We start from the raw sequence: 12,039 nt of genomic DNA, 5'->3' as shown, positions 1-12,039 counted from the left end.
TCTAACAAATTGTGAAAAAAAAAAATTTTAAAAATGTAAAAAATTAATAAAATATAAAAAATTCAAATCACCCTCCTTTCCTGAGAACTGATATAAAACATAATAAACAGTAAAAATCACAAACACATTAGTAATCGCCGCGTCCCAAAATGCCCGATCTATCAAAATATAAAAACGGTTATAACCGGCGCCAAAATGCGACTTTTACACCTTTTTACATAAAATAAAAAATGTGATAAAAGTGATCAAAATGTCACACAGTCCTCAAAATGGCAGCAATGAAAACGTCGGCTCATTTCGGAAAACACCCCACACAGCTTGAAAATGTATTAAAACGCAATAAAACCTGTATAAATTTGACGACACATACGCACAAGCATTTTTTTTTAATTTTTTCCACATTGGGAATATTTTTCCTGCTTCCCAGTACACGGCATGAAATAATAAATAACATCACTGGAAAGTAAAATTTGCTCCGCACAAAGTAAGCCCTCACACAGCTCTGTACACGTAAAAGTGAAAAATTTATGGATTTTTGACGATTTTTGTCCTTAAGGGGTTAAATCATTAGTTCCCATACTGTACAAAGTTTTGGGCAACAGTTGTCTTATGAACTCCACACTACCATAGTAAGACCCGGGGGCGTTGCTAGTGTGGTAAAAGATCCGGGGCACGGGCCCCAATGCATATGTATTGCACTTGCAGTAATGCCCCCTCCTGTACATAACCCCCTCACATTTGGTTGTTCCATTAACAACTTAACTGAAGGTATATACAGCTACAGAAAACACAGGAGAAATCCCTTCTTGTTACATCCAGTGATTGCAGGTGACGTGTCCTCCACCTTTTCAATTAGGCCTGGCCTCACCACATTTTATGTTCCTCATTATCCCTACATCTTGGTTCCCTGACAGTGTTATCCAGGTGCTAACCCGAATAATATCCCTCAAATACTTTAGGGCTGCATTCACATGTTTACTGTGCATTTAAACAGTACAAAACCAGATGTTCGCTTCACTGGAAACGCATATGCGATCAAACCGATGCCCCCTTGGGGTGTGTGAATGCGCACCAAGAAATGTGCCTCACACAGTTATCCCCCATGCTCTCCCCCTACCTTAGCCCCTATCATGTTTCCCCCTCTCTAGTGAGGTAGTGCAGCTCTGTGCACTGCTTTCTCTGCAGGTCATGTGATCATGATATCATCCTGCAGCCTCCGGGTAGTAATATTCTCCTGGTGGCTAGGATCTGCAGGGGAAAGCACACTTGGCCGTGTGTTTGGGTTTGTGCACCAACTGTCCGACTCTGTGTGCCGTCTCCGCCACCATGCAGGGGGATGGGCAGGTGGTCACCTGTGCCAGAGGGTGGGCAGGTCAGGAAGGGGGTGGGCGGGTCAGGGTGGTAACGGGTGGGTGATCCAAGAGAGAGGTGGGCGGGCCATGAGAGAGGTGGGCGGTAGCCAGGACACAGAGGGAGAGGCCAGGGGGCATGATCCGCCAGGTACCCGGCAGTGTTTCCCCAGACCACATACCACGGGGCCATGGCTCAGCACTGCAGGGACACAGGGACCGTGCATCCCTGGGCGCCTGAACCTCACGAGCCCTCACTGGCCGCTACGACGGTAGTTACACCACTGTATATAATGCTGCACATCCGCCATTCTTTAGAGTGTCAGGTTGGATGCCGGGGCCTCCTGACACTATGGGCCCCATAGAAGCGGCTGTGGCTGCTACCGTTGTAGTTCCGCCCTAGCTTACAATAAATACATTGGTGAGGTAGAACTGTCAATCAGGTGCTGAAGTCATACAGCCATACACGGAAAATGAAGCTGGCCCTGTAGATTGCACAGATGGCACTGTACAACTGTTATGTGCTGTTCTAAAGTGTAGATTATGCCGTATAATTTTTTCCATTTTCAAGAAGTGGTGATTAAGGCTCTAGTATTTGGAGAAGAAGGACAGGGTCCCAGTCCTTGTAGATTAGAGGTCTCTGTGTTATGCCAGGGCACCATTTTCCCAGCGGAGTTTTCCAGATTTTTTCTAAAGGAAGGACTCAGAAAAGATGCAGAGTCTGTTCCAAAAGGGGGGTTAGGAAGGACAATATACCATGTGAGACCTGCCCTGAGAAACCTGGTTTCTGCATATATAACAGTAACCAAATCTTAGTTAGTCCCCTGGTATATCACCTTTTACGCAATGCATTCACAATTTACGTCCAACCTTTGTTATGAATTCATTTTGGTAAAAGGAATTATTGTAACAACTGTTAGGTCAAATTGCTCCCTATACCCTTGGAATATTTCATTGAGGGGTATAGTTGGCAAACTAGTCACTTGTTGATTTTATTTTTTTTTAGGTTTTCTTTCTCCCCTGCAAGCTTATGGATTTGTTAGCACATCCTTTGTAATTCTCCAAGTTCTGCGTGAAATAAACATAGTGCTTTATCATTCCAGAGCCCTGTTGTATTTTCTCGCTAGCGTTTAGGATTACATGTTGGGTCTTTGGAAAACTCACTGTATTTTTAAAATGCTCACTATACAACTTGATAATACACATATTACGCCATGCTAAATTCACCAAGAGGTGTGCTTTCAAAAATTGGGGTCACTTTTCGGGTTCTCCTCTGTTTTGTACCACTGGGGCTCTCTAAATGCATCCTGACAAGTGTAAAGGATTTCTGTCAAATTTACCATATATACTCGAGTATAAGTTGACCGGAGTATCAGCCAAGGACCCTAATTCTAACACAAAAAACTTGGAAAACCCTCAGGTATAAGCCTGTACAGTGTCGGATTGGAATACCTTGGGCCCCCCAGAGAAAATTTTTTTGGGGGGCACACCCTTCATGTAACAAGAAATACTACCAGACTTATCCGAATTGAATTGTAAAACACATTCTGGCAGATTTATTAGAAGCATCAAACATTAGATACAGAGGCAGAACCGTTTTCCATACATAACTATAGCATTCGGCCAAGCTCGCAGCCATATACCTGTCCCCACAATGGCAGTGTGAATGCACCCCATCGCTGTCAAATCATCGCTAGGAAAACATCTTATTATATTACTGTGTACTGTGGCTGTAGCTCAATGTATGGCTGTGTACTTTGGTTGTAGCTCCATGTATGGCTGTGTACTACATCTGTTGCTCCATGTAGGGCTCTGTACTGCGGCTGTAGCTTCCTGAATGGCTGTGTACTGCATCTGTAGCTCCATGTAGGGCTCTGTACTGCGGCTGTAGCTCCATGTATGGCTGTGTACTGCTCCTATAGCCCCATGTATGGCTGCGTACTGCGGCTGTAGATCCATGTATGGCTGTGTACTTTGGTTGTAGCTCCATGTATGGCTGTGTACTGCATCTGTAGCTCCATGTAGGGCTCTGTACTGCGGCTGTAGCTCCCTGTATGGCTGTGTACTGCTGCTGTAGCTCCCTGTATGGCTGTGTACTGCGGCTGTAGCTCCCTGTATGGCTGTGCACTGCGGCTGTAGCTCCATGTATGGCTGTGTACTGCGGCTGTGGCTCCATGTATAACTGTGTACTTTGGCTGTAGCTCCATTTATGGCTGTGTAATGCGGCTGTAGCTCCATGTATGGCTGTGTAATGCGGCTTTAGCACCATGTATGGCTGTGTACTGTGGCTGTAGCTCCATGTATGGCTCTTTACTGCGGCTGGCTGGCTGTACACAGGGCCTCCCCTTATTCCCCCAGTATAGACACAGCCCCTCCCCTTACCCAAGTATAGACACAGGGCCTACCCTCACCCCAGTATAGAGACAGCCCCCACCCCAGTATAGAGACAAGGACCCCCCCACCACCCCAATATAGAGACAGGGCCTCCCCACCCCCACCACCTGAGTATAGAGACAGGGCCCCCCCCCCCTTCACCCTAGTATGGAGACAGGGCCTTCCCCCACCACCCCAGTATAGAGACAGGGCCTACACCCCACCCAATATAGAGACAGCTCCCCCCCTTCCCCCCTCCACCACCCCAGTATAGAGACAGGGCCTACCCCCCACCCAATATAGAGACAGCTCTCCCCCACAGTATAGACAGACGCACAACAGGGCCGTACACATACCTCGCAACGAAGCAAATAACGTCCAACGGGGCACCGGTCAGGCGCGGACACGCAGACATTGCGCAGGCGCGGCCCACGCAGACATCGGGCAGGCGCGGCCCCGTAGGCATCGGGCGCCGCGGCACAGCAGGCGCCGGGGCCCATTGGAGGATTCTCCGGTACTCTGGTGGGCCAGTCCGACGCTGAGCCTGTATATAGCAAGCACCCCCTTGTATATAGCCAATGCCTGCCCCCCCCCCCCGGCCAAGTATATAGCCAGATTTTTTGTGCAGAGTATATAATGGTAGCTTGTAAAAGGCAAACATACCCTTTTCCCTTCTCAGCCCTACTGCGTACCCATACAACATTTTATATGCTCATGTGGAGCAATTCTACCCTTTGGAGAAATAGTTTTACACATTCTGGGGGGTTGTTTCATATTTTATCCCTTATGGTTCAGAAAAATTAGTGGTAAAAGAGACTTTTTGGGGAAAATTTTCACCTTTTTCCTTTTTGGGGCCTAATTTCATCACCCATTGTACTAAATTCTCCAAAGGTGTACTTTCCAAAATGGTGTCCTCTGTTTTGTACCACTAGGGCTTTCCAAATGCATCCTGACACTTGTAAAGTATTTCTGTAAAATTTGTCTTCTAAAAGGCCAACATCCCTCTTTAATAGTAATAATCTTTATTTATATAGCGCCATCATATTCTGTAGCACTTAAGAAATCATAGGGGACCTATACAAATATAATATTACATTACAGAGTACAAACAGTCATATAGAACAATAGGAGTGAGGGCACTGCTCGCAAGACACCCTATTAAATTCTCCAAGAGGTGTACTTTCCAAAATGGTCTCACTTGTTGGGGTACTCCTCTGATTTGTACCACTAATGCATCCAAACACAGTTTTCAGCTGGCTCCTCTAGGTGCTTCCTGGTTCTGGTTGTCATGCCCCCTGCAGCCAGTGTGTATGAGATCCTCCTATACACATGACTGACAGCCTGTATAATGATTTTATTACACTCCTGATGCTGGCTCCTCTAGGTGCTTCCTGGTTCTGGTTGTCATGCCCCCTGCAGCCTGTGTGTATGAGATCCTCCTATACACATGACTGACATCCGGTATAATCATGTGACACTCCTGATTCTGGCATCTCTATGTGGTTCCTAGTGCTCGCTTCCACACCCCCTGCAGCCGGTGTGTATGAGATCCTCCTATACACATGACTGACAGCCTAGTAGTCCAAAAATAGGGTGTTTTGAGCGGCACCGTGTATATATATATATATTTTCGGGTGCAGGTCTTCTTTAAGAGGTCCGACAGTGACCCCAATATCAAGTAATAGAAAATTGAGAAGCAGCACTCCGGTATTTCCAGTGAATAAAGAGGTTTTTATTCCACCAACATAGTGCGACGTTTCGCCAATTCGATCAAGGCATTATCAAGCATACTGAGTCAGACAGTCAGCTGACTTAAATAGTGATACAGTGATTACCAACAGCTGTGCAAGATAAAGTGACATTTCAAAAAAAGGGATACAAAGTATAAAAGAGTTTAAAACACAAATACATCGTATCATAAAAGTCACTGTAGTATGTGTGTGATAGACAATAAATATTCATAATGTAACAAAGTGTACAAAGGCAGCAACTCCCTCGTATTGACTCTGTCGGCTCACGGCCGTCCTCACGAGTCAATCACAGAAAGGAGTTAATACTAACAAAGTGCCAAGTGCCTAGTGTAAAGATGATTAAAATGGGATTGTATAGTAACGAAATACCTAAATATATAGCATAATTCATATGACCGAGTCCTTCTGTTGATTAAGTCGCATTAGGGATATGTCGGTCCATCATAATACTGTGCACCAATCCACATCCAGACTGCGCGCATGCGCACAGTATGTGAGAGGTACACCGGAGCCATCTTAGAAGTGGGAAGGAGAAATAAAATACTATGCAGTGAGAGATCAAGCTAGACTCCAAAGCGGGACATACAGGGGAGTATCGGGAAGGAGCCAGGTGATCCAAGGTAAGCAGAAATGAGCAGGTATGGAGATCAACATATCGCCTGAACGGCTTAGGAAATCCTCCTGTCTTTGTCCCTCCGGGATCGCTGCATCCTTCAATGGGTCCACCGGCTTCCAAATGTCCCACTCACCCAAAGTTCACCGCAAGTATGGAGAATTGAGCAGATCCCACGTCAAATCCAAGATATACTGCAAAAACAGAAACAAATAACTGTCACTTAAATTGAAAATAGAAAGATGGATCCAGATAAATGCTATACAACCCCTAAAAGGTAATCTATCCTCTTCTTCTTGTCTGAGCCCTTTTTGGTGCATATAAGACTCATGTTACGATAAGGACTAAATAATTGAATATCCTTACCTTATTACCTTTTAGGGGTTGTATAGCATTTGTCTGGATCCATCTTTCTATTTTCAATTTAAGTGACAGTTATTTGTTTCTGTTTTTGCAGTATATCTTGGATTTGACGTGGGATCTGCTCAATTCTCCATACTTGCGGTGAACTTTGGGTGAGTGGGACATTTGGAAGCCGGTGGACCCATTGAAGGATGCAGCGATCCCGGAGGGACAAAGACAGGAGGATTTCCTAAGCCGTTCAGGCGATAATGTTGATCTCCATACCTGCTCATTTCTGCTTACCTTGGATCACCTGGCTCCTTCCCGATACTCCCCTGTATGTCCCGCTTTGGAGTCTAGCTTGATCTCTCACTGCATAGTATTTTATTTCTCCTTCCCACTTCTAAGATGGCTCCGGTGTACCTCTCACATACTGTGCGCATGCGCGCAGTCTGGATGTGGATTGGTGCACAGTATTATGATGGACCGACATATCCCTAATGCGACTTAATCAACAGAAGGACTCGGTCATATGAATTATGCTATATATTTAGGTATTTCGTTACTATACAATCCCATTTTAATCATCTTTACACTAGGCACTTGGCACTTTGTTAGTATTAACTCCTTTCTGTGATTGACTCGTGAGGACGGCCGTGAGCCGACAGAATCAATACGAGGGAGTTTTTGCCTTTGTACACTTTGTTACATTATGAATATTTATTGTCTATCACACACATACTACAGTGACTTTTATGATACGATGTATTTGTGTTTTAAACTCTTTTATACTTTGTATCCCTTTTTTTGAAATGTCACTTTATCTTGCACAGCTGTTGGTAATCACTGTATCACTATTTAAGTCAGCTGACTGTCTGACTCAGTATGCTTGATAATGCCTTGATCGAATTGGCGAAACGTCGCACTATGTTGGTGGAATAAAAACCTCTTTATTCACTGGAAATACCGGAGTGCTGCTTCTCAATTTTCTATTACATGACTGACAGCCGGTATAATGATGTGACACTTCTGATGCTGGCTCCTTTATGTGCTTCCTAGTACTTACTGCCACACCCTATGCAGCCTGAGTGTGTAGGATATACTCCTATATACATGACTGACAGCCTGTATAATGATGTGACACTCCTGGTGTCGCTATGTGCTTCCTGGTGGTGGTGGCCCTGCCCCCTGCAACCTGTGTGTGTATGAGAGATACAACTGCTGCAGGATGCAGCCATGTGTATGGGAGGAGAGAGCATGCCAGGTACTTGTGTAGCTGATGTCTGCATTTCTCTCAGGAATGATTAATTTATAAATTACGTAAAAAAAAGCTGGGGTGGACTCCTTGTGAGCTGGTCTAACAGCTAGTGGTGATAGAATTAGTTACAGAGACCTGATCACCGGTGTTGTTTAATCCCATAGTGTGTCATTAGGCTTCCGGAAATTAATTACTTTGTAGCTAGCCCCCTTAATATCATGCATGAAAGAGGTGTGGTTTTCCTAAAATGAAAAATATTTTGCCTGAAGCAATGTTGGAGGTCTCATAGAGCCTTGCTCCTTAGAGTGCCTTTCTGGCTTTTGTATGGCTTATATCCTGCAGTTCTTAGTAATCTTCCCCTCTGTAGGCTACATCTTTAAAGGACATCTACCATCAGTTTAGTGATAGGTAGTAGCTTTATAGCATTTTAATGTAAGCACACCCCCCCATAGCGGATAGATAGGTGACAGTCAGGGGCGCTTGTGTTACAGAGAGCAGGGTTGACTTCAAGTTTCAGTAGGCCGCTGAGCGACAGAGCCTCAGTGGGCCCCTTTTCGGTGAACTCACGTGGTGGCATTAAAAATTCAGAAACTAAAACAGTTTTTTGTTCCCTAGTTTATCATACGAAACAGCCCCCTGATGGTTATTTTATATCTGCCCCCCGCCCTAATGGATTAATTAGATACAGCCCCCATCACTCCAATGGACTCCTTATGTAAAAAAAAGAAAAGCAGTTGCGCCACTTTCTTTTGTACATTTGATTTTACGCCTTTCACTGTGCAGTCCAAACATCCCTTTAACTCTTTAGCTTCATCAGTTCAATATAGGGATCTCTGTTCCACAGATTTTCATCATTTAAAGAAGTGAACATCTGAACTGCAAAATATGATCTGGACATTCCGGTACCAATAACCCTTGGTCATGAATGGGTTAAGCAATAATTATTGGCTTCTGTAAAACTTTTGCAAATATATTGTGGTAAATAGAGACCCCGCATAACTGAAATTTTAAAAATAAGTTATTTATTGTTTTACAAAATGATTATTTCATCTTAAATTAGCTATATTTATACGGTGTACAGCTGTCTCAAAATGCTATCCAAACAGTAGAACAGTAGCTTAGCAGATTACTACTCTTATAAAAGTACAAACCACAAAGAATCATGGTCCTAGAAACTATATAACCCAAGAAATGGCCATCTGAAGGGATGCTCAAAAATTCAGCCTCTATTGAGGACTGATTAAAGGCAAAAAGTGACTCTTCTCTGCTTGTTAGCATATGACTTTGAAGGTGATTTTATTTGTCTTCTAGGTAAAGTAGCTAGATAACACATAAAACACATTACTGGAGGGAGCTGATATTTTAGTGGCATAAAAGCTGCTGATAGGTTCCCTATAAGGGAAGCTATTAAGGTCACTCACCCAGGTTCTCAGAACTAAAACATAAGTGAGAAAGTAGTAATCATGGGACCGGGGATTTTCAGCATTAGTACAGCTTGAAATGGCTGTTAAAATGGAAAAGAAATAACATTGTGTTGAGCAGCACTGAAGGGAACAATAAAAAATGACTGCAGGTTGCCTGTCCACTTAAAGAAGACCTGTCCGGTCGATGTGGTCATGGACCTTTTTGTAGTTTTTATATGGAAAAATATGGAAAAAAAAAAAGTTTGATACCATGATGCGATTCAGATTCACAACATGAGATTACGTGCCAGTGCCTCCTCTCACAATGTGAAGCTGAGAGAGTATCCTGGATTCACTGCACATGTGCTGTACTTAGGACGCTTGTACAGTGTGTAGTCGGCCGGGTTCACTCACTAGATTGGGACACCAGTCCATAAGGACCCATGTGTGGGCATGTGTCCCAAATGGAAATTACAGGTTTCCTATAAATTAATAGAATCCTGTATATATAAAATTAACACTTTTAACACATATAATAGATATAACTTATCTTTACAAGAGAAATACAAGTTTAAACATGTTATGCCGAGCATTTTTTCATTTCTTTTAAGACCATTGGCCTGTAAACCTGCTCCAGATTTTCCATGTATTCCAGATAGTCACTGACTTTAAATCCATCAATTGCTTCCTCCTGTATGGAAGTAAAACATAGTACAAAGCATAAACATGATTTATTAAATTTATTAAGAGCAAGAAAAAGAAAAGAAACTGGAATGTCCCATTATAATTATCCATTGTAAGGCTGTGTTCTTATACTGCGTTTCAATTTTATTATAACAAGGACCGGGCCCTTTCCTGTTTTTTCATGTCCATTTTTCACTCCCCAACTTCAAAAATCTATAACTTTTTTATTTTTACACGTAAAGAGCTGTGCGATGGCTTGTTTTCTGCGTAACAAATTGCACTTTATAGTGATGGTATTAAATATTCCATGCCATGTACTCGGAAGCGGGAAAAAAATTCCAAATGCAGTGAAAATGGTGAAAAAACGCATTTGCGCCATTTTCTTGTGGGCTTGGATATTACGTCTTTCACTGAGCGCCCCAAATGACATGTCTACTTTATTCTTTGGGTCGGTGCGATTAAGGGGATACCAAATTTGTATAGGTTTTATAATGTTTTCATACATTTACAAAAATTAAAACCTCCTGTACAAAAATTATTTTTTTGATTTTGCCAACTTCGGGCGCAAATAACTTTTTTATACTTTGGTGTACGGAGCTGTGGGTGGTGTCATTTTTTGCGAAATTTGATAATATTTTCAATTATATAATTTTTTGGACTGTACGACCTTTTGATCACTTTTTATAGATTTTTTTATATTTTTCAAAATGGCAAAAAAGTGCCATTTTCGACTTTGGGTGCTATTTTCCGTTACGGGGTTAAACGCATTGAAAAACCATTATCATATTTTGATAGATCGGACATTTTCTGACGCGTCGATACCTAATGTGTTTATAATTTTTACTTTTTATTTATATTTATGTCAGTTCTAGGGAAAGGGGGGTGATTTGAAATTTTAGGTTTTTTTTAAACTTTTTTTTTATTTTTACTATTTTTCAGACTCCCTAGGGCAGTGATGGCTAACCTATGGCACTGGTGCCAGAGGTGGCACTCGGAGCCCTTTCTGTGGGCACTCAGGCCATCACCAGAGATGACTCCAGGTATCTTCCTGCAGTCCCAGACAGCCCAGGACTTGCTGTGCACAGAGCTATTTTAAAGTGACAGCTGTACCTGGGACTATTTTCTGCTTTATTGATATCCTCAGAGTGCTGGTATCAATGAAAACTGTGACGGAGAAGGGAGTATAAATCACAAATTAAATTTCTGTGTTGGCACTTTGCGATAAATAAGCGGGTCTATGTTGTAGTTTGGGCACTCAGTCTCTAAAAGGTTTGCCATCACTGCCCTAGGGTACTTTAACCCTAGGTTGTCTGATCGATCCTATCATATACTGCCATACTACAGTATGGCAGTATATGGGGATTTTCCTCCTCATTCATTACAATGTGCTATCAGCACATTGTAATGAAGGGGTTAAAACGAAATAGCCTCAGGTCTTCGGAAGAACCGAGGCTACCATGGAGACGGATCACAGATGATGTCACGGGGAGCGGCGATCCCAGGTAAGATGGCGGCGCCCATGGGCCGCTATCTTTTTGAGGCTGCCGGCAGCTTTGCCGGCAGCCATCGCTGTGATAACACCCGCGATCGGTGCTACCGGTCGCGGGTGTTACCGGTAAGCTTTTGCTGCATATTGCTATGAGCCCTCTCCATACAGCGTGACCCGACCGGCGCCGTGAATACACGGCGGACGGTTGCGAACTGGTTAATGTAAAAGGAAGAGGCTAGGCCCAATCGCTTATCTGTTTCCACTTAAACTTATGTTATGGGTTATGAGCACCATAGGAAACATGTTGTGCTCATTACCAAACACGTGTTTCAGTGGAAACGCAATCTGCCAAGCCCCTCTCCATTGAGTTTGAACTGTCGAAGAGTCCTACTTTAATGCGAATTCCAGACATTGGGGAACATTTACTAAGCTCCGTGCGCCAGTTTTCTGTCGGACTTGCACGTTCTTTTTAGTGCAAACTGCTTGCACAGGTATTTAGGAAATGTCTGCGCCACATTTGTGTTTCATGCGACCCTTTTATGGCGTGGCTGCACTACGCTTCATGCAACACAAAATTCTGCTCTGAAGGGGACCTTGCGGTGCCCAGTCAGACCATGCGCCAGATTTAGCATGCAAAGTCAGACAGAAATGTGTTGCACGTCCCATGTTAAAGGTGCATCAAAAAAAAAAAAAAAAAAAGTAGTGCGCTCTGTCGGGGCAGTGCATGGGGCGCAAGATTCACGCAGAACGGGCGCCAGAAATCACGAACCTGGCGCA

At 43.5% G+C, this 12,039-nt stretch overlaps 1 protein-coding gene across 2 annotated transcripts in view; it reads right to left on the bottom strand.

Moving 5' to 3' along the window:
• Window positions 1–7,428: 7,428 nt before the first annotated feature.
• Window positions 7,429–12,039, bottom strand: part of TBC1D32 (TBC1 domain family member 32) — a 40,678-nt gene continuing 36,067 nt past the window's right edge. The window contains exon 34 of one of the 2 annotated variants that reach the window (XM_072136730.1): window positions 7,429–9,780. In XM_072136730.1, the coding sequence (XP_071992831.1) occupies window positions 9,670–9,780 (111 nt within the window). In that variant the 3' untranslated portion in view covers window positions 7,429–9,669. The remainder of the gene's footprint in view (window positions 9,781–12,039) is intronic. The other variant, XM_072136731.1, reaches the window with a different exon arrangement.

Source organism: Engystomops pustulosus, chromosome 2 (assembly GCF_040894005.1).
Source record: "Engystomops pustulosus chromosome 2, aEngPut4.maternal, whole genome shotgun sequence".
Classification (NCBI taxonomy): Eukaryota; Metazoa; Chordata; class Amphibia; order Anura; family Leptodactylidae; genus Engystomops; species Engystomops pustulosus.
The sequence above is the reverse complement of the archived record's forward strand: the minus strand, read 5'-3'. Positions and strand labels throughout refer to the sequence as shown.